Source organism: Chlamydotis macqueenii, chromosome 1, assembly GCF_036417535.1.
Source record: "Chlamydotis macqueenii isolate bChlMac1 chromosome 1, bChlMac1.mat, whole genome shotgun sequence".
NCBI lineage: Eukaryota > Metazoa > Chordata > Aves > Otidiformes > Otididae > Chlamydotis > Chlamydotis macqueenii.
In genome coordinates, this window is record NC_141556.1 from 133,785,986 (window position 1) to 133,809,443 (window position 23,458).

At 40.1% G+C, this 23,458-nt stretch overlaps 1 protein-coding gene across 1 annotated transcript; it reads right to left on the reverse strand.

Moving 5' to 3' along the window:
- Positions 1-483: 483 nt before the first annotated feature.
- SYAP1 (synapse associated protein 1) lies at positions 484-22,510 on the reverse strand. Its single transcript, XM_086767666.1, has 9 exons — positions 22,229-22,510; positions 16,803-16,921; positions 14,456-14,522; positions 12,690-12,763; positions 12,201-12,340; positions 10,397-10,542; positions 3,921-3,979; positions 2,808-2,955; positions 484-1,276 (listed from the first exon to the last, which is right to left on the reverse strand). Exons 1-9 carry the CDS (start codon positions 22,422-22,424, stop codon positions 1,149-1,151), a joined length of 1,077 nt encoding a protein of 358 aa, XP_086623792.1. The 5' UTR covers positions 22,425-22,510; the 3' UTR covers positions 484-1,148.
- Positions 22,511-23,458: the final 948 nt, after the last annotated feature.

A 23,458-nucleotide genomic window follows, 5' to 3' on the forward strand; every position in this document is an offset into this window, starting at 1 on the left:
GAAGTTTATGAAATAGATGAGAAATAGAACCTAACATTTTAATTTTTATATAGATATAAAGATACCGACTTAATGGTAGAACTACAGGAAACATCCAGATGCCTAAGAAGAATTAAAAAAAAAAATCTTTTAAAGAAAGCTATTTTTTATTTAAATTCCATGTTCATTCCAAAGCATATTTTCGAAATCTGTATAAGTTTGAAATATGTTTGCCCCCCACTCTGCCCTCCCTCCAAATAAATGAGTCAATTTTATACATATCTACAGTATTTAATAAAGATGTCCAACCAGCCAAAATTTTTACATAAGTGTTTCAGCACTTAAAATAAAGAGACACATTTAATTTGCTCTCACTCAGCCAGCAAAATTAAATGGAGACATAAGTCTTCCGAAGAAAGAATGTATTAAATAATTTCTCTCTGTGCAGAAAAAGCAGTATCATAATATGATGATTTAACAAAAACAACAGTTTAATTCAAGCAGTTAATAACTCTGTTCTTATTTAATGCTTAAGTGTTTGCCAGTTAATAATATATGATCAACAATTCATCAGTACTTGTTTTGGAGTCTGAATTAGTATTTTTTAATAACAAATTCTTGGAAGTTCTTTGATAGGGTTTTCCAGAAATTCTTTGGCTACGTACATTAAGGGAGTTAAATACACATGAAAGCTACTAGCTACAAGTAACTCAAAACCAGTATGCATTTACAGATTATACAGGAACTAGAGTGCAAATGTGTTGAGAAAGTTATTTTCAAGAACTAAGTTACAACATCCATTTTTACATCCCAAACAGAAGGCTGTAGACAAACAAACTGAGATTCTTAGATTTAGAAATCTTTTTGTAGAGCTTCTTGACCACATAAAAACGCCTCAAGCTAAACTGCTGCTTCATGTAACAATGTTATCGCTTTTAATTATGACATATAACCTGCAGTGTCTGTCTCTTTTTTTCTTTTGAAGAATGTACAAGTTCAGAAACTGCTCATATAAAGAACAGAAATAATTCTTGTATCCCTATATGGAATTATAATGATTTTAGGTTCTTTTATGTCTTTTGAAGATCTTTCGTAAGCAAAATATGAAAGCAGAAATCCATGTCAGTTCTCAGAAAAAGCTTAGGGTTATAGTGATTTTGTGAAAATGCTTAATTTTCTTCTTGCAGCATTTCTTCTATTTCTTTATCCCAGTTTTCATCTCGCTTTTCTGATTCCGTCACCACCTCATACTCTTGAAGCTCTTGTTGTAATTCCTTTTCCCAATCAGCAGTTTCTTCTACAAGAGATAAATGATGTGTAAGAATTAAATTGATAATATAGAATATTGCTTATTTATATAAAACTAGATGAATTTGCACTGAATCTCTCTTGTACCCCTCCTGAACTTTATGGACAACACTCCTTAAAAACTAAAACTTCAAGATCAGACATTTAATCTTATTGGTAGGAATTAATTAATATACAAGTCTATATTCCTATGTGCGTACTGTAAGAAAGATATAAAAAGCAAATATGCAGCTTAGTTGTAACAAGCTTCCTTTTGCAAGTTGATCTCCTACAGTGTTTTGGTCTACTATCAACTGAATCTCCCTTGGTATTTTTAAATCTCCAGGAAAAAATGAATCAAGTTCCTAAGTTTGTTGATATACTGTTATGGGGGAAAAAAAAAAAAAAATCAAGTTCAAATACTGTGGATAATTTAAAAAAAAAAAAAGCAGGTATTCTCCTCACGAACATTTGTAGCTAGGCAAGCTCATTTAATCAGGGTTAAAGGTAATCATATTTCATACTTCAGGGCAAAAAATGAGTCAGAAGGCATTCCTGTGTTGTTAATCTCTGGTTTAATTAGCTCTGCGTATCATATGCAGAAGTATGGGGGAGGAGATGGATGTTTGAAGCGTTGGTTAATACTTCAGCATAGATAGGAAGGTATGTAATTCCATAGTCCAAGTCAGTAAGGCCAGCTGAGATTTCTCTGAACAAATTACAATTAACTTATTGACTTACTGAAACACTTCCATCAAAAAGCTGCAAGTAAGGAACTGATATTACTTTTAGGAATGCCTCAAGTTTGGCTATGTATTGGAAAAAAATAACAATTTCAGAAAAGGATTCAGCAACATCCAAAACACACTGTAAGGTGACTTCTGAAAATTGTATTATGATAAGCATCTACAAACAGTTCATTGTGTATGGCCACAGTCACATAATCACAGATTGTTTTTATGCTTTTTACACTGACATTAGTTCTTCTGAATCAAGTATAAGGCCCACTTTATTTGTTCTCATCATTCTCAAAGCTATTTGTTAAATTTTAACTCTTCCAAATGCATATAAACCTTTTACAGTGGAGGCATTTGCAAGCTCACAGTTTGGTGCAAATATTGCCTTTTTAGCTGGTGTCACAAGAAGAAAGCATAGCCTGACTTCCAAATACTGTGCTTTACCTACAAGGATGTAAATTAAAGAAAGAAAAACTCATACACGTAAGGACCTATGAAAGACAAAGCAGGGAAAGGAGGAGATAGACAGAAAAAAACCACTTCACTGTCATTTTCATAAAAGAGTCACCTAAAACCTGTTAGGTTCTTTGGATTTAAAATCCTCACAGCTAACATTCTGTATACGACGTCATTTGACTGTGGTAAGAATTGTCATTAATTTCCGCAATATTTCATTGCAGGTTGTTTCATACACTTTGAAAAACAGTCACAAATCTACTTTCCTAAATTGAATTACAATTTTTTTAAAATCAATTTATCTTAGAATTACCATATTTAAGACACAGAAGGTAATAATAGCTTTACCTTCTACCACTGAAGTCTCTTCTCTCTTTTTGTCTAGCACCAGTTGTTCCATTTCTTTTCTTAGGTCTTCGTGATTCAGATTACAAGAATCAAAAGCATCACTCACAAATTCTGATACACCTGGACTTGTGGAAATCTCTTCCTCATCCTGCAGTAAAATAGTTTTGTATAAGCTTATCGAAAAGGGGGAAACAGGTAACCAATACATACTTCCACTCATGTGACTCCCTTTTAGATAGAATCAGTGAAAAAACAAACCGAATGCATTACTCTGACAACTATTTCTCTTTATGGGCTATTTTTCTTTTATTTTTGTACAAACAAAAATGTCACACAGTTATACTGAAAATTATCTGCTTTTCACCCTAGCCTCCTTTTTGTGTTCTCCTAACAGCTTTAAATCTTTTTATTGTTTTAATCTTCAGAAACAATAATAAACTCCTAAGTAGGAGTACCTAAGACTAATATTAAACTTTGACAACAAGTCAGTAACAGTTTTCCACACACAAATAAGATCAAGAAAGGACTGTTCTCTGGAAATCTTTCTAGCTTAATTTAGTCCACTGCATATTATTGGCAAGTGAATGCACAGCTCTGCTTCTGCCAAGAGCGTTCTCTGGCACCGATTTTACAATCCAGAAATCAACAAGAGTCTTTACATGTCTTTGGTAAAGGTTTTTGCAGAATCAGGCAAAACTCTTCTTGCTGTTGCAATAAAAGAATGTTGCTATTGCAATGCATCATTTAAGTCTGACAACTTCTGAAGAGTTGGACAAACATGGGACATGTATCTTTATGAGGGCATCCCTCATGTCTAAATGCAATGCAAACCTACTCCAAACATTTTGGAAATGTCACTCTTCAGAGTAAAAACATGTTTCATTACAGTGTGCAGGATGCTAATGATAAACTACTGGGTTTTTCTACTGAAAATTAGTTTAAAGTGTGTGCACTAAAATTAATATCACAGCAGAAAAGCAGCAGGTTAGGACTGCCAGATACTGTATTACTATGGTTTCATAGCACAACTTACTCAAAAGGATGCATAATTACCTGTTAAGTAACAGTTTCACATACTAAGTAGCAGATAAAATATAACAGCATTTTTTTTACCTCTTGAGATTTTATTTGAGGCTTTATTGTAACAGGTGGTGTTTTTGGCCGTACTGTTTCTATCAAGAGAGAGAAAAAAAGGTAGATTACATTTAAATACATGAGGAGTTCATTTAATCTGCATAGCTATTAAATGTACAAGGAAATATTGTATTTTATCTTTGAAGAAATCCTGGTGGTTAAAAGCTGAATTCAGCCATAGGTGAAGCATTTACAACAACAAAACAGAAGAAAAGGAATTTTCTATTCTTAATTGAGGCAAATTTAGCAAACCATTGCCTCATTATGACTCCAACGTTAAATCACAGGAACCCCTCTGCCCCTCAAAGTGATCCAAAGAACTACATAAACAGGAACAGTTGGGAATCTGAAAGAATGTCTTCTATAAGACACTTACAGGTTGCACCACATGTCACAAGACCTTTAAAGTTACAAAGGTGTAGACTTGGTCACGAAATCCAGTTACTGCCTATCATAGAAGTTCCCAAACTCCCCTGGTTGGGTACTATTACTGACATGGGCACTAGTTAGTGCTTAGCTATACCAGGCTATATCTGCATGCACACCTCTAAACGCACATGAGAACAGCGCTCCATGGCTTTATCTTCTTTCACACAGGCAAAGGAAGTCACTGGAAAACATAAACCCTAGAAGATGGTCGCAGTTTTCTATGAAAACTCGCTGTGCATTCTGTATTTAGTAGCATGGTGCTAGGAAGACAATGATTGTTTAGAAGCAAGGACAGATCTTTTTCCTTGGCAAGTAAAAGAATACTCCAGCCTTCCTCCTCGTGCAACTAGCAGGGTAGAGGAGTCACAATAAAGAGCCAGGTGGCTGCAAGAACAATTCACATACTGGGCAGGTTGTGGTAGTGATGGAGTGCTTACTTAGCAGTTCTATTTGTTTAAACATGCAAAGCAGCTCTGAGCTTGCAGCTCTGCTTACTGCAGTCTGCCCAGGTGGACCCTTCCTGCTTACTCAGCAATTTCTGAAGCGGGGAATTTTTTCAGGTTTAATTTTTAAAATTAAGATCCGCTCTAATCAAATTAATTCCCTAATTGGTAGGTGTCACTGCTTACACAGTTCATCTACTCAATGCCCCCTGCTCTGTCCCCACCCACTCTCTTTGTTCCCCTTCCCAGGCTTCAGAGGACCTGTTACTGCACCCAACACCGCAGCCAAAGAGGCTCCAGCACTCCCTGCTCGGGGAGGCTGTAGGTGACTGTTCAGCACCCAGTGCCCAAAGCACGGCTCAAGAGAGGTGCCTCGAGCTCCATCTGCTGCTCTCACGGAGAAGCGGCACAGCAGCTCTGTACTGGGCCGTGCACCAGTCTGAGGTACGAACATACCATTAGCACTGCTCTGGATATACTGGCCTGGCGTCATCTCCTCCACCGCTGATGTGCTCTCTACCCATGAGGTAAGTTTATTCCCAAGTAAACACTTACTAATACCTGGAGAAGGACTAGAAGTTGGCATTTTGTTACAGATCTTATACAGTCTCTACGCCAGAATGTGGTATGTCTTCCATTTGTCCCTTCGCATCAAACATGCTAATTTATCTTTGCAGAAACAGCAGGTAAGGAGACAGACAGAGATAAAAATGGAAGGCAATTAATTCTATTTTATAGACATCAGTCAGCTTTAAGAAGAAACTCTGAATCACAGAATCATAGAATGGTTAGGGATGGAAGGGACCTTCAAAGGTCATCTAGTCCAACCCCCCTGCAAGGAGCAGGGACATCCCCAACCAGATCAGGTTGCTCAGAGCCTCATCCAGCCTGGCCTTGAACGTTTCCAGGGATGGGGCATCCACCACCTCTCTGGGCAACCTGTTCCAGTGTTCCACCACACTCATTGCAAAAAATTTTTTCCTATTATCTAATCTAAATCTACCTCTCTCTATTGTAAAACCATTTCCCCTCGTCCTGTTGCAACAGGCCCTACTGAACAGTCTCTCCCCATCTTTCCTGTAGGCCCCCTTGAGGTACTGGAAGACCGCTATCAGGTCTCCCCGGAGCCTCCTCTTCTCCAGGCTGAACAGCCCCAACTCTCTCAGCCTGTCCTCATAGGAAAGGTGCTCCAGCCCTTTTACCATCTTCGTGGCCCTCCTCTGGACCTTCTCCAACTGGTCCATGTCCTTCTTGTGCTGGGGGCTCCAGAACTGGACGCAGTACTCCAGGTGGGGTCTCACCAGGGCAGAGCAGAGGGGGGGAATCACCTCCCTCGACCTGCTGGCCACGCTTCTCTTGATGCAGCCCAGGATGCGGTTGGCCTTCTGGGCTGCAAGGGCACATTGCCTGCTCATGTTGAGCTTCTTGTCCACCAGCACTCCCAAGTCCTTCTCCTCAGGGCTGCTCTCAATCCATTCTCTGCCCAGCCTGTATTTGTACCTGGGATTGCCATGACCCAGGTGCAGGACCTCGCACTTGGCCTGGTTGAACTTCATGAGGTTGGCACGGGCCCAACATCTCCAGCCTGTCAAGGTCCCTCTGGATGGCATCCCTCCCTTCCAGCGTGTTCACGGCACCACACAGCTTGGTGTCATTGGCGAACTTGCTGAGGGTGCACTCTGTCCCACTGTCCATATTGCCGACAAAGATGTTGAACAGGGCTGGGCCCAACACGGACCCCTGAGGGACGCCACTCGTGACTGGTCTCCACATGGACATTGAGCCGTTGACCACCACTCTCTGAGAGCAGCCATCCAGCCAATTCTTTATCCACCGAGTGGTCCATCCATCAAACCCATGTTATAGAGAACATTATGAAGAGTTACCAACAGGCAGTTACTTCCAGTTTTAGCCTCCAGTTAGGGAATCCACCCTTCAAAAAGGTTATTTAAAGCAAACATAACACAGATGATTCAGAGCTGCCCAAACCTATGTGATTTTCGAATCAAACAAAGCATGTATTTACTGCAGTCTGGTAAATGTATCTTTGTCATTACAGAATATAAGGTCATTTCATTAGGACAGTAAATCTATCTGCATATCCTATACTGGTCTTCTGAATTCTACAAGATATGTTTTGTTTTCAGTCACAATAATTTTACTAGAATAACTCCTGGGGTATTATCCAGCAACTTTTTCTTGACTGGCAGTTTCCAAGGGTTTGGATGATTCAAAGATAACAATTTTATTGTTCAATAGGGTCAGTTGCCATCTCTCCCTTTGAAGGTTTTGCTAATGTGCAGGTGCAGGAAGCTGGGAGGGGTATAGCCAGTGCAGTGGACCCAAACTGGCCACAGAGAATATTCCATACCATAGATGTCATGCTCACTATACAAGGGGGAGTGGCCGGTGGGCAGCTCTCTCACTCCTTTTCTTGCTGCTCGGGATCGCTTTTAAGTTTCGTTTCTATGATCGCTGCTCAGAATGGGCTGTATCAGTCATCGGCTTGCCAGGTGGTGAGAAATTGTGCATTATTCATTTTGTATATTTTGGTATCTCTATATTTTGTTATTACTATAATCTTTCTTTGCTATCCTAGTAAGCTGTCTTTATCTCAACCCACGAGTTTTCCTTCCTTTCATCCCGCTGGGGAGGGGGAAGGGTGAGAGAATGGCTGTGTGGTATTCAATTCCCAACGGGAGTTAAACAGCAACACTTGCATAAGGGAACCCTTCAGCACTGTAATTAACACTAGCCAGTCAGCCACAACAGTAGCAGCTTGCTTTTTTTCCAAAATTGGTTTACTGAAGCAATGATATGCAGAAAAAGAAATCAAATAAAAAGCTCAGTAGAAAGGGGAAGCACACTGATAGGAAACAGACTTCGTAGAGAATAGGTTTATAAGCAAGAGTGAAGAAAGTATTTTTTGGCAGAATTTATGTTTCTAATCTTTCAAATGCAACCTTTTCCTCTATACAAAGGACTAAATGTAGTAGCAAATGAAAGGATCCAATACTCAAAGATCTGTTGTGAGGCACTACGGAAACCAGAGGGGAAGGCAGTCACTACTCTTAATAGTCTATAATATAATCCTAGCAGTTGGTGGAATAAGACATCCAGAGGAACAGAAATCCAAAAAAAGATACAAAAAAATCGCAACAAGAAAGAAATCCCAGAAAGAAAGATGCATTTAGATGTCAGTTAGCTGCAAAGGTGTATGAAATCATGAGAATCCCAGCAATTTTCTGAGTGATAGCATCTGCACAGGGTAACAGTAAACATGATTTGCTTACAGAAAATGACAAAAGTGGGAGCTGAATGTGGTGGGAGTGTAGAACTGATATGACACAGGTAAGATATGAACAGGTAAGTGTGATATGAGACTAAATACAGCCTGCACTGAAAAGTAAAGACAAAAGCTTTTTATTGCCATGAAAGAGTTAGTGTAGGACATTTAAGAGCAGGGTTTTTTTACATGAGGAGAAAAAGTAAGTCTCAGCTTCCACAAAACTGATCAGTTATTTCTCCATATAATCACATTTCCTCTATTACTCTTCTGTTTCTATGGAGAGAAAAGAACATGCTTACACAGCTACAAAAACAGTAGGAAAATTCACTATCATGTAATTCTCAACTCTATTTTTTAACCTGCACATAGTTTAACTTAAAGGTACAGGAAAAAATAAACAAACCCAAACACAAGTTCTGTACTCCTTTGCTTGAAGCAAACTTTTGAATTATACTGAGCAAAAGAACTACATCATTATAGTAAACACATAAATAATGTTCGGCTATTTCTATACTGTCTTTGTCACTCCTTCTAGGAAGGGAACCCTCGTCCCCAACAGCCCACTGGGGCGTGCTGGCAATAGTTACTCTCCTCAAAGGCTAGCATCCTCTGGAGAGCGGCTGCATGGCCTGCGGTCACTAGATCTCCTCTGTGTTCCATATAATATACTCAAGTGAGGCTATGATTTTTTTTTCAAGCTTACAAAGCCTGAAATACCATAAGTACTGTTTCTATGATTGACAGCATGCTGTCCAACATGAGGACATGCTGCAATGTTTGTACATAGCCCATTGGGACAGCAGACAACTGTCCTGGATAAAAGAAGTCAGAATTGGTGCCTCCTGGTCTGGAGTAGATTCTGAACAGACCTGTCCTGTCAGCATTGCTTAGATTTTAGCTCAGACAAAACAACTTTGTTCATTCCAGATGGGGACCTTGCCTGTGCTAACATGCACTCAGAACAGAATCTATGAGAAACAGAATAAGACAAACTGACAGCAAAGGCGCACACACAAAAAAAAAACACTTGAGGAAACTACAACGGTCGTTTTTGAAAAGGTATCTTCTATGCAACATGCAGCCCTGGCTCTGCAATTCTGCTTGTAACCTCCCCTTCACCCTAAAGTTCAGCTGCCTGTGTCCAAGAAGGAGTAACCTTAGCTCAGACTGTGCAGAAAATTACCAAACTGTGCAAAAGAGCTGTGAGAAAGTCTGTAACAAGATGAGAAAGGTGAAATTAGAAACTTAGGTGGGATTAGAAAGATAGGATCTTTAGCAGTGCAAGGACTAAAAAGTAAAAATACCTATATGGAAAGATATATCTGAGAGGGGGGAAAGTCAACTTGGCAGTGATCAGTTGGTTGTCATTCAGGCCAACAATGTCAACAGGATATCAGCATTAATGGTTTTTATGGATGATGACAATTTATTGATGTGGGGATATGAGAATCTTTTCCAAGGTGCAGCAAAGGTTTTCTCCTTCTGCCTAATGCCTACTCAGTCTGCCAGGACTCTTCAGGTGTCTTACCGCAAGTGGTCAGCGTATCTAGATTAAGCTAAGATTTAATGAGCTACTAGTTATCTTTTGTGTCTTAGCCTGTAACTGCTTTATACTCTTTAAGCTGCATATATTCCTGCTTGCAGAATTTCCTTGCATGCGGATAAAGATGCCCAATGGTTCAAAAGAGGGTCAGTAAGAATAATCTGTATAAATTGATCATTGTAACTAAAGACGCCTACATTGAAGTGGCTTTTTCATTTCAAGGCTAAATCCCAGGTAGTCTCTTGGTCCCTATCTTCCTCCATTTCTATAATACGCTGTGTGCCTTTCCACATCCTGCAGGTGTGTCTGCTTCCACCACCACAGTAATTCTACCCCCATATCACTAACTTTGTTTGGCCTGAGGCCTAAGCAAAAGCCATATGCCAGCTGGCTGGGTTGGCTAGTACCTCTTGTCTTATCATGTGAGCCAAATGTACCTCCTACTTCTTTCTGACAAGTCAAAAAAATACACCAGAGATCACTAGTGGTCTTGAGCTGTTACAAGCCAAGTACAACATTTAATCTCTTGAGATTTCCACTCTTCTGACTGGAGAGTTGGCTGAAACTGGAAAATGGCTTAAAAGCACTAGGAGCCCCTTCTTCTTCCATTTGGACAAAGAGACCAAGTATGATGAGAGAAACTCTGATTTCATAGGAAATCCAGGATAAAAATTCGATATCACCTGATGTATACAGTCTGTATGCATGACACTAACTTAACGAGCTGTGCTAAAACAAATCCTTTCCATACCTTTCAGTTGACTATCCTCTTCTCTGCCTTTGTTCTCTTCTTTTCCTACTGCTTGCTGTTGAGCTGCAAGTGCGGTGAGTTGTGCAGACTGTTTAATTAGGGACACCCTGTAGAAATAATTTCTCCAGAACACTTCCTCCTTTATGCTAGAAAGAACAAACAGATTTTGATTACTACACTTGGAAATATGGTTCCTTTACCATCTAGCAATGAAACAAAATTAAATATGCAGAGGGAAGGAGTAGATATACCTGCCTTTTAAGTAAAAACTTAGAAATCTGTGAGATTATCACAGTATGAAAAATACATCACTGTAGAAGTTCTCTCTTACAAAACAGTTATGATGGACTTGAACACATAATATAATAATGTTATTTCTTTAGAAAAAGTTTAACAGCATGCAGCAATTTATAATTTGCAATAATATCATGCTGTTCCATCTCTCTTGCTAAATTACGTGAACAAACTAAACAAGCCAAATAACCCTGTTCTCTTCACTTTCACAATGACAAGATGTTAGTTTTAGAAACTGTATTCATCTGTGTCTTCCCTAGGCCTCAGGTGGAACTGGAACATCCTTGATCTATAGGCAGAAGCCATTCCTAGATTGCAGAACTGTTTCACCATCTTCACATATTTCAGCATGTCCGCAGGACCTTCAATAATTAGAAACCGCCATCTCAGAAACGACCAGCTCTGATAAGCGGGAGACTCTCTCATTTCATAGGTAACATTTCCCTCTGGTAATCCTCCAGCAAACAAGAAAAGACCCAACTTTAACCCAGAGGGAACAGAAGCCAGAAATGGCAAGGCCCATGGAGGGGAAGACGTGTAGGTCAAGAAAGAAAGAAGAGAGTGAAGTTACCTTTTCCCCCTTCCAGGCAAACAGTGACTACTGAGACTAAGAACAGGAAAAAAAGAACCTATTAAGCAATGGGGTAATATAGGCAAGGATAGCATGACCAGAGGCTGAGGACAGTGTCAGAGACAGATCTGATGAAGACCTAGAATTTGGGTAGAGCTTTAGGACTGACAGCAGCAAAGAATAGCAGGGAATGGGGTAAATAAAATAAGCAGCTGGGAAGGCTTATAAGGAGGAGATTTAAGATAGAAAAGAGCACAAAGAAATATGTTTTCTTTCCTGTTTCCATCCTAAGGCAAGAGACTAATGTTGGGAACTTCTACTTAGCAAGAATGTTGACCTATGAAACAAGTCTGGGACTGGGCAATGAAGAAAAACAGCACTGTAACAAAGCTGGGATCAAGAAGCTGTAGTGGAACTACTGGGACAAAGACCTTGTGGATCTTTTAGTTAGATCCACTAGAAGGAAGGCAGTCACAACACTGAGATCTTCCTACCGCCCACTCAAAAACAGTATTTCTGGCTTGCATTGCTGCTGTTTTGTGATGTGTTCTTTTACAATTTCTCCAGGGGGCCTCTGACTATCTCTAATAACCTTTCTGGGGTATCAGTTACACCAATAGACCTGAATAATTTTGTTGCTGCTTTTACCTTTGTTTCCAGTGGACACGGTAAAACTTAAGGCCTCTCCCATACTTAAGTCAACAGGTCCTTATTAGTTCTGAATTTCTAACAGATCTACTTCTGTTCTTTCCTCTAAGTGCTAAACCACAATGCACATGAAACACTGAATGCATTTGAAATTAGCAGATATAAAATACACACAAAGGAACTACATAAAGAAAAAATTGAAGGAAGTGAAAAGAAAAAGGAGTAATTTTTGACTATTTACAGACATATTGAAAGTACAACCATACATAGTTACCAGCAGAAATTACTTACTGTTTGGGAACAAGATCAAACCTCATCCTATTGAGAAGTTCATCTTCTTGTAACATCACCATTGCAACAGGGTACATTTGATCAAAGTCAAAATTAAACTGCACACCTGCTGGAGGATCCCGCAGAAAATTCCGTTTATCCTTTGAAGAACATATTTACGGTCATTAACTGATATCAGAAAAAGGATATCATATTTCACACACAAGACTAGCAAAGAAATCTCACTTCCCACATAATTCCATCACACCACAAAGCTGTAAAGACTTAATCAAAATAAAAAATTATATTGGGCATCTGCTTTGACTCAAGTTGATACTGAAAGAACTATTTACTCTTGCACACGATCAGTGCAGTGATAGACACATTAAAAGTAGTATACCGAAAATACATAATTTAATAATGCCAGAAAAAATGACTTTGAAGAAAAAGGAAGTTTTAACCTCTCCAACAGAAAAAAAAATCAGATCTTACAGGAAACAAAATACTTACTGCTGATAAGGCCAGTATTTGTTGTTGAATTGTCTCTTCTTCATTGCTGTCTACCCAGGGAGGCACTGCTACTTCTGTTATTGAAAGGAGGAACATAATTGCATCTGTATTACTTTTTTGAAAACAAACAAACAAAACACCTTACATAAAGTAACATATACTGTCACAGAAATAAGCAGACTTGCATCAGTAAGCCAATTCATCCTTCCTTTTTCCTAAACTAAGCTCATGGCATAAGAGAGAAACTCTAGGAATGGATTTTGCTTATCAGAGGTAAATTAAAAAAAGAATAGTTGCTGATTTCTGTTATTGTAAAACTAAAACTGCGGGGATTTAGTTGCAGTGTGTTCAGTCAGAACTTGGTGCCTCTTAGTTTAGTTACTGAAGTAGTGCTGTGTAACTGGTTACGCTGCCTGCAAAAAGCATTTTCTAGATTCACTTTAAACATATAAACGTTGTTTAAATTAAGTTTTCAAAATTATTTATTATTGTATTAATTTTCTAACACCCAGAAGACACCAATTCTTTAATGATGGAGAAAATAAGTTATAAATTTGTTATAAATTACAACGTTATACATTGAATAAGCATGCACGAGTTCAGCTGATTTATATATTTACACAGATACTTCTAAAATAGTTCTGTAGGCTGTACACAGAGGAAAATAAACTATTTTAAATATATAGAAATCTAGTATTCTCTTCACTGTCAATGCAAATTCAGCCTACAGAGATATTATGATGCATCTGTAACAGCTAACAAATAATTCTTGTGCACTTAAAACTAACAACATTTATTTGCCTATGCAACCGACATCAGCAAGATCTTTCATCCACACAAATTCACACCTGATGCTAATGCTGCTTTCAGTTAGGCCATCTGTCTCTCTCCTCCTTTCACCAATCTAGCTCCCTCTATTTTCATGAAACTTGTAGAAATATCTTAACAGAAGCCAAAGTTTACGAAAAGACATGCAAACAGAAATACAATGTGGTCATAGAAGCAGTCTTGCAAGAAGAAACTTGACGAACATACTAACTACAGAGATTATGAAAAAATTCGGCATGATCCATTTAAAACCAGCTCATTTTCAAGATTAACAATAGAGCCACTAATTACTCAAACTGTCAGAAATTATTGCATTCAGGTAACACATTAAAAGAGAGAAAAGTCAATGATGAAATGCAACGTAGAAAAAAACCCTGTGCTTATTTTGAAGTGATGTCAGTAGTCCATGGGTGGATAACTCAAAAGGATTTAGATCACAGACAATTATAGAGCAAATGACTTACGGGAAAGCAAAAGAGCAATTATGCCTTTCATGTAAGCAGAGCAACTCCTACAGCCAAACTAATTAAACACTATAGTGCAAACCCTAACCCATGTTTTTCATGTCATTATGAAAATGTGACATGATTGCTAAAGCTCAAAAGAAAGGTAATTAGCATGCTTGTTTTCAGTAAATACACTGACTTAAGATTCAAAACAACAATAAGAGATCAGCTCTGCTAGCACAGTGATCTTTGAGTTAACTTCATAAAGCCGAATTTGGTTAAAAAAGCAAATCTAAACCAACTGGATAATGTAACACTAACATCACTTAAAAAAGTAATCTTCCTATTCCAGAATATATGTTAAGTTCCTCTACAATGTGTTTCATTAAACAGAGTTTTGATATATTAGGTTTAGATATAGCTCAATTATCCAGCTTCCACAAAGTTTTAGCTTATGCAATGTTATGCATTATCAAAAAAAACATACATTACCTGATTTTTTTGTTTGCTGCTCTTGGACAAATTTTTTCTGTTCCTTCTGAAAATCTCCAATAATTGTCTAAAATAAAAATTAGGGAACCAGAATGTAAAAAAATTCACTCCTCTTGTTTCACGTTCACTCAGAAAGTGTTTTCAAATACACTGCAGGATCATATTCCTATATCCCTAGTGGCCCTTTTTGTAAGTTAATTAAAGGTGTTTCATGTAGATCATACATTCTTTTTTACCAAAATATTCAATCTTGCCTTTAAAAGTTTAAACTACTGTGTACGCTTTCAAAATTATATTTATAGTTTTATCATGTTCAGGAGACAAAAAAGAAAAAAAAAAAAAGAAGGAAAATCCTAGCTGATAAGTTGAATATCTGCATACTATGCATATACATGTACAGCCTAACAGCACAGACAACACAAACTAACTGTTGAGACCTATTCAAACATGTTTTTAAAGCATTAAACACTTAAAGATACCATTTGCCTTACAACAAGTTTCAGGAGTTGCCTAAGAAATATATCCCTTACAATAAATCAGACTTGTAAAATTGTTAAGTATGATTTTCAGGATATCTTCTTAGCTGAAATTATAAAATCATTTGTCCATTTATGTTGTTGACAAATTTTAATTAAAAAATTATGTAGAGAAATATCCTATATTGAATTTAGAATTTAAAAAAATGGAGAATGGTCTCAGAAGTTGGCATGCGATAAGCTAGAAGTAACAATGCAAATTTTATTCCATAGTTGAAAGCAGAGGCAAAAAGCCACGAAGCTAGCAATGAATACTTAGACCACTCACAAAATCCAAATTTTATGCAGTGAGGGCTTTGACTTAGCAAGTTCCTAAAAAGCATGCAAGTCTTCAAGCTAAATCCTGATAAATCCCTATTTTTTTTTCCTTCAACAACCCAGTATTTCAGTTAAACATTAACATCAGTGAAAGAACTACTGTAGTGCCTATTATACAAACAGATCGTTGTGGTTCCTCTTGGTTGTTATATGAATTCTTGGTATTTAAGGAATAAAATAATTTATATGGTGTAAGAAAAAAGCTTTACAATGATATAATCCTGTTTCTCCCATAAGTAAACTTCGTAGACAAAACAGGGAATTCGTATTATTCTAAGGCATTCACAGAAGAAAATAAAATTGTATTTTAGACATAAAATGTGCTGTAGGTACTCAGCTACAATTTCTTATGAGCATTATTATTTGTGTATTAAATTACCAAATAACCTTCTTACTTGATTTTTCCTTTTTGATGGGGATCAAAATTTCATTAGACTCTAATATACTGTAGTAGGAAATATAACTCTGCTATTATGAATGGACAGTTGTCACTAAAAAGTCAAGGAAATCTGGAGACAAAATTTGATCATAACAGAAATTTTTAAGTGTCATTCGATGACTAACTTGGACACTAATTCTATCAAGAAATGCAATTTAAAAAAAAAAAAAGGCAACGGTTTAGTTCCTCTGAAGAGGTGTCTGAGAGACAGGGGCAGGTGGAGGGGGTCTGGCTGCATCTCCCATCTCTGACATGCCTGGTTGCACAGTCCCGCTACATTTGCCTTGGTTTTAGCCAGTTCCCTTTCCCTTCTGCTTCCAAGCTACCCTTGGTAAGAAATACGAAACACTACATAGCACTTACTGCTGCTTTTTTTTTTTCTTTTTTTTTTTTTCCCTGCCAAGTTCATGATTTCAGGCACTGGAAGAACACTTCCTACCAGTAGTTAGGCAACTGGAGCTGGCAGCCAGGAACAGGGAGGGGAAGAGATAAGTGGTAGGGTCAGGGTGGGGGAAAGAATAGGACAATAGTAAGCTGTTTCAATAACTCATGGGGCCTTATGAAACCATACCTGTCTAACTCTAGGGTCTAAGTATACAATATCCACAAAGCTCACCTAATTCTGAGATGCATTTAAGATGCAAGCTATAGCACGCAAGCTCTTTCCACCTAAATAAACTGGGGGAAAAAAACCAGCCCATACATCTCCCAGACATCCCCCAACTGCCTGTTTCTACCTAATTCTTCCAGCCTTTCCTCCTATGTCAGCATTTTTCATATTTTCTTCAGGTCTTTCTCCAATGTATCTACATCTGAAGGAACAGAACACAAATGCAGTACTGAGTAAAGCTGACTGACCATTTTTTGGCATGTCTACCCCATGGTAAGTCTACATTTCAGTCACATAATTTATCATGACAGCAGATATCCGTTCTTGAAATACATAATTCCTAAAGCCAGCTTAAAGAAATGTTATCACATGCCAGAGTTGCCACATGTTATAACAACAGTAAGCAAACAGATCTTTCAGATCAAGTATCTAGAAATAAAATACCTTATCAATGATACTGTCGATTTTTCCTTCTTCTACAGACTTCTTTATCGTCTGTGCTGTTTCAGCAACGGATTCAGATATCTTTTTTGTAGCAGCAGTGGCAAAATTGAAGAGGTAACCTTTCACAGACAAGAAGAAAGACCTGAAAAAAGATCTCTTTAAATCCAGTTCTCTTACTAGATTTATTTTCCTTTCTCTTTAGATATTTGGATACTTGAAAGCTTCTTTCAAAATCATTTAACCCAGCTTCTAGCCAACAAATAATTCCTAAAATCCTATTTATAATTTCCTAGTTCATATTCTTTAGTGATGATGATCAAGCTGTATGTTTGCTCACAACTCTTTGTAAACTAAGCTTTTATACATGAACCTTGTTTACTAAACAAAACATTCCTAATGGTCCTTGACATACTGCTTTCCAATGAATTTTCTGAAGCAACGTGTCTTACCTACTTTCATTTATGTATTTTGGAGACATTAAGCAACAAAGTAACTTTAGCAACTGTATTAAAATAGAATTATATTTTTTTAAAAGAAAACATGCACAATAAAGTCTCATGCAGCAAGGCAATAAATGCATGAAAAAATTCAAGCAATAACTTGAGATTCCTTCAAAGGTCTTAAGATAGACGCTTTCTCTTGATGTTTGCCCTTTTCTATTTTGCGTTGTCTTCCTCTTTCTAGCTCCACGAGAAGCACTGTGGCCCTGTTCGCTTATTTTGCTGAAAGAGTGTCAGAACAGCAGTATAAAATATTTCCAAAGACTAACTAGCATTTTTTATATTAGCAGTGCTGAGGTGAAGAAAGGTGGCAGGGAAAGACTACGTAGCATGGGCAGTTGCCTTGTATTGTTTGTTTTTAAGGACAAACTTGCAAGCAGCAAGATGTATATCACAAACCTTCAGAAACCTTAAATATCACTTTATTGACAAAGGATCTTAAACAACATGGGTATTGTTTATTTCTCAGATAAGGAAATGATGTCAGAAGCACTTTGTTACATTTGAACAATTGTATTACAACTGTAATATCAGAGTTAAAGTATGTACAATGATACAACGTTGTTAAGTGCCATAATAAATATAATAATGGCAGAGGGATCTAGGTAGATTGGAGCATTGGACAATCATCAACAGCACGAAATCTAACAGGAATAAATGCTGGATTCCGCACCTAGGATGGAGTAATGCCAGGCACAAGTACAGATTGGGAGAGGAGTTGCTGGAAAGCAGCCCTGCAAAAAGGGATCCCGGGATGCTGGCTGACAGCAGGCTCAATATGAGTCAGCAGTGTGCCCTGGCAGCCAAAAGAGCAAACCCCATCCTGGGATTTACCAAACACAGCATAACCAGCCAGTCAAAAGAGGTGATTACCCTGCTGTATTCAGCACTGCTGCGGCCTCACCTTGAGTTCTGTGTGAAGTTCAGAGGCCCACAATGTAAGAAGGATGTGAAGGGCCTCAAATGCACCCAGAGGAGGGCAAGAAAGGTGGTGAAAGGGCTGGAAGGCATGTCCTGTGAGGAGCAGCTGAGGACTTTGGGCTTGTCTGCTTTGGCGAAAAGGAGGCTGAAGGGTGACCTCATTGCTCTCCACAGCTTCCTGAGGAGGGGGAAGTGGAAAAGGAGGTGCTGGTCTCTTCTCCCTGGTATCCAGTGATAGCATGTGTGGGAATGATTCAATGCTGCATCAGGGGAGGTTCAGACTGGAGACTAGGAAACATTTTTTACTGAGAGGGTGGTCAAACTGGAACAGGCTTGCTAGAGAGGTGGTCGATGCCCCAAACCTATCAGCATTTAAGAAGCATTTTGACAATGCCCTTAATAACATGCTTTAACTTTTGGTCAGCCCTAAATTGGTCAGGCAGTTGGACTAGATGATCATTGTAGGTCCCTTCCAACTGAAATAGAACAGAATAGACTAACAGGGTTAGAAGAGGTAATGGTGGATCTAAACCACATAGCAATTACCAAAGATATATTTGAGGCCTTAGAATGCAAAGCACGTGGGATGGTAAGAACATTTTAGTTATTCTAGAAAATCAACTTTAACTTTTATATAAGGGACTTAAAAAAAAAAAACAAAAACTTCAGCACTTCTGTTTCAAACAAAAACCCCACCTTCTTTCTCAAGACCTCACAAAAATTCCAGTTTCCTTATGGGTTAGAAATGTAAGAAGTAACCTTTCCAAGAAAAAAAAAAATTAGTTGTTTTAACATGCAGTTGTTAGCCACTGGCAGAATGAGTTACTTTGGAACATTCATGTCACCTTTAGGAAAGCTGACTCTTCTTGATGGCATATAAAATATTCTCTGTTATATCACCAAATCAATACTTAAATATGGAGAAGTCTAGCCAGCCCTCAAGCAAGCCTGTTTTTTAAAATCACAGAATCATAGACTAGTTTGGATTGAGGGACCTTTAAAGGCCATCTAGTCCAAACCCCCTGCAAGGAGCAGGGACATCCCTGACTAGGTCAGGTTGCTCAGAGCCTCATCCAGCCTGGCCTTGAACGTTTCCAGGGATGGGGCATCCACCACCTCTCTGGGCAACCTGTTCCAGTGTTCCACCACCCTCACTGTAAAAAATGTCTTCCTTGTATCTGGTCTGAATCTCCCCTCTTTTAGTTTAAAGCCATTACCCCTTGTCATATGACAAGAGGCCCTGCTAAAGGGTTTCTCCTCATCTTTTCTGTAAGCCCTCTTTAGGTACTGGAAGGCCACTATAAGGTCTCCCCGGAGCCTCCTCTTCTCCAGGTTGAACAGCCCCAACTCTCTCAGCCTGTCCTCATAGGAGAAGTGCTCCAGCCCTCTGATCATCTTTGTGGCCTCCTCTGGACCCTCTCCAACGGTCCACGTCCTTCTTATGTTGGGAGCTCCACAGCTGGACGCAGTACTCCAGGTGGGGTCTCACTAGAAATATATAACTTCCATTTATAAGTCACAGAATGGTGGCAACCAAATTTCTTTCAAGTACTTGCTAGCATCTTTCATATCTCTTATCAGGCTTTACAACCCATCACATGCTTCACACTGTATAAAAAAAAAAAAAGAAAGCCGATCTTCTACACTTTAGATACAGATACATATAATACTGTGCCACTTATGACAGCAGAGGAACCAGCAGCCTGCTGGATTGCTTCCTCCCTACCAGCTTTTACTGGTAATTTTATGTACCCTAGAAACTTTCTTATAGGCAATTGTTTTAGGTGCAAAAGGTGCTGAAACATTTGCTGTTCAGTGACATTTTGGTATTGCTGGGCAAAGTGGTTTTGGGCAGTTCTGGAACCAGTCTGGAGATCAAAATGCTTTTTATTTCCATTAAGGATAAATATTCTTCTGAACTGAGGTACTTCTAAAACCTCAGTAAGCGGTGGTATTTAGCCTCAGAAAAATAGAATTGGTTGGAAAAGCAACACTTCCACCTTCAAATTACCATGAAACTTTCCCTCCATTTTACAAATCTATGCCCGTATTAAGAATAAGTATGTAACAATATTTCTAATATTAGTTTACATTGACAAACTCTCCTAACCTTTGTAATGATGTAAAAGTGAGCAAAAAATAATGTATCGAAGGCTTCAGTTTTACCAGTAAAATTCTGTATGTGCTAGGGAAGTCTTTCCACACAGCTACCTTGGTTGTTAGTCATGCAGATGTTTGTAGAGTAACCATGTGTCAAGACAGTGATGTCCAAATCCTTAAAAAAGCCTTTCTACCACCACAATCTTCTCTGGTGTCACAAACAATGAATCCATGGATCACTAGACCAAATTCTCACTTCCAGGGCAAATTATATCTGTAACAGTCAATACTTATTCTTCCCCTGAAAATTCTTTTTTCCCTTCTTGAACAGAGTGACTACCAGATCAGGATGAATTTAAAACAACCAGACAAGTATTTGTCCAAACTACAAAGATAATCTGCTGCAGCTAAGATAGCCCAAGGCAAAGCACTGTAAAGAACCATCTGAGACCAACCTTGCAGTTGATACTGATCTGGCATTTCAGAGCAGCAGTAAGAAAACACTTTAGCAAGGAGTACAGAGCTGTACTTTGGACTAATTTTATCTAAGAATTCACAAGTTACAGCCTTGCCTCATTACAGATGAGTTCAACAAAATGGTCAAAACCCATTACTTTCCCATTAAAAAAAAAATCAAACAAACACACAAACCTCACACCAATCCAAGAAGTACATTATTCTATACGTATGCATCACTTCTCCCACACTGACAACAGAACAGATACTTAAAGAAATGCTGTTCATTTAGTAACAATTCTGAAAAAGATGATAACTGAAAGGAACATTTGCAGACATTTACTTGGTTCATATTTTAAATATCCAGATTTAATTTTTTTTTTTTATCTCCAGCAAGGTAACATCCTTTAACAGTGCACAGAATTGGTAGCAACTTAACCAAACACTTCTCACTGTCAGTAACTGCTATTTAAAAACAGTTTCAGAAATGCAGAAAAATGAAGATGAAATTAGAGAACTAGGTCACTACCAATATTCCAGCTTCATCAATTGCATAAGATTGTTTTGGAACTGTGGAAGAGACTAGATGAGCTGCATGAAAAACTACACGGTAGTGATGTATACCGTAGACTGCAGTCAACAAGTATCATGTAAAAGAGATGCAAAACAAAGATATATGAAAACATATGATAAAAAAGGGTAGGGCAGAATGACTTTTAACACTCCTTCACTGAAATAATTTTTCATACTAGCTAAACTGACCTGAATTACCATTTACATCCGGAAAAATATGCTCAAAGCTATTTTTTTTTTTTAAAAGAGTATTCTAGTCACCTCAAACTTGTGTTCCCCATTTTCCATCACTATGCAAGGTACACCGGAGTTGTAGCTATCTCAATGAAAAGTGATTTTTCTTTTACATTTGTTGAACTGAGAATAAACAGGCTTAACTCATCCTAAAACTTATCTATAACTGTTTAGGTCAACTAAAGCTTTGGCTTATGTGCCAAGAATAAGTACTAGTAACTTCTTTAACCCCTAAACCTACATTAAACTGGTTTACCTTCACTTCTGCAGTCGCTACCCTGCTCTTGCCGCACTAAGGGAATTTTGCTGCTAAGACTGCAGTTTTATTTTTTACAAACGGACCCGTAGCAGCACCCCCCGCGTGAAGGTGGCTGGGCACGACACACCCCTCCAACAAGCGAAGCTATTTTTTTCACTCAAGCCTTCTCCTTGCACGAAGGGCCCCAGCAGCGATGTGAGTGGGAGGAGAGGCCCTGGGGACCGCGGGGGAGGCGGCGGGGAGGGCAGTGCGGCCGCGGCGAGCGGCAGGGGCAGGGCAAGGGGCGCTTTCCGGTCAGGTGCAGGTGTGCCCCGCAGCTGGCGGTGCCGGGCCGCCTCCCTCCGCCCCGCTCTCCCACCGGCGAGTGCGGGCAGGACACTCACTGCCGAGTCCTTTGGCCTGGCTGAGGAGCGCCTCCGAGTCCACCTGCAGCTCCCCTTCCTCTGAGCTCTCCACGGCCGGCTCCACGCCCGCTGCCTCCTCCTCCTCCTCCGCGGAGCTGTTCCTCTCCTCGGCCGACAACAGCTTCTCCTCGCCTGCTCGCTCCAGCCCCAACCAGCTGCCCAGGCCGCGCAACATGGCGCAGGAGCGGCGGCGGCCGCGCTCAGCCGTTAACGGACACTCCTAACGCCAACGGGCCAGCACCTCTGTGTGCGGAAACCCAAGCTGCCCGCTTCTTCCGCATACGCCACTTCCGGGCTGCCGCGGGGAGGGGCGGCGCTCTAGCCTCCCACTCGCGCCGCCGCCGCCGCCGCCGGGGGTGGGGAGCAGGCGGGGGAAGAGCGCCGCTGGCGGCGGGGCGGGGAGCCGCACCGGAGCACCTGTCCCACGAGGCCGCCGCCGGCGTGCGCCCGCGCCCCGCCCTCCCCGGCTCCGTCGCCTGCGCGGGAAGCAGCGGCCTGGGCTCCTCGGGCTTTTACCTGCGGGCCGGGGCCGGGGCCGGGGCCGGGCGGCGGCGAGGGGCGCTGCCGGTTGGAGTAACCGCCGTTAAAGACACAGCGGGGCGGTAAGTCACGGGCCGGCGGCTTGCGGTCGCTCAGGAAGGGGCAGCCACCCCCCGCCAGCCCTCACCGTGGTCCCTCTCTGCCCCTCTGCTGCCCGGCCTGGCCTCGCCTCCAACGGCCCTTCCCGCCACTGCCCTGAGGTGACCCGTGGGGCAGGGGAGGGGTGGGCAGCGGGAGCCCCTCTCCGGGGCTCGGCAGCAGCGGGTTTCGTGCGGTAGCGGAGCGGTTGTGGGGTGGAGGGCTCCGAAATCCGCTCTGCAGACGGCAAGCCCCCCTCGGTACGGATAAAACGGAGTCATTCGTGTGCCTCTCTGCTCCTGCTGATTTCCAGTTCCCAGCAAAGTGCTTGCTTCTAGGATCCGCTTTTTGCTTTCCCTCCCTCAGCTCCATTTTCTTCTCCTTTCACAAGGGGCTTCCCAGACCACCTGGAGCTCTTTGTTTCTGTTGCAGGTAAACTTTGCGTTTCCGTAAGCTGCTGGGAAATCACCGTTCTTGCTAAAATCCCGGCGAGCTTTTCATTTTGGTTCCCTTAAGCAAGGTGGCAGGGTTTAAGAGTTTTGAAGTGGCACATACTCAAGATTGATACCTGTTGGATTAATTTCTCCCTCC

Coding starts and splice junctions, on each gene's coding strand:
- SYAP1 (XM_086767666.1), bottom strand. CDS start 22,424: ATGTTGCGCGGCCTGGGCAGCTGGTTGGGGCTGGAGCGAGCAGGCGAG. Junction 14,523..16,802: donor TCGACAGTATCATTGATAAG/GTATTTTATTTC, acceptor TTTTTATTTTAG/ACAATTATTGGAGATTTTCA. Junction 10,543..12,200: donor TTTGATCTTGTTCCCAAACA/GTAAGTAATTTC, acceptor TGTTCTTTCTAG/CATAAAGGAGGAAGTGTTCT.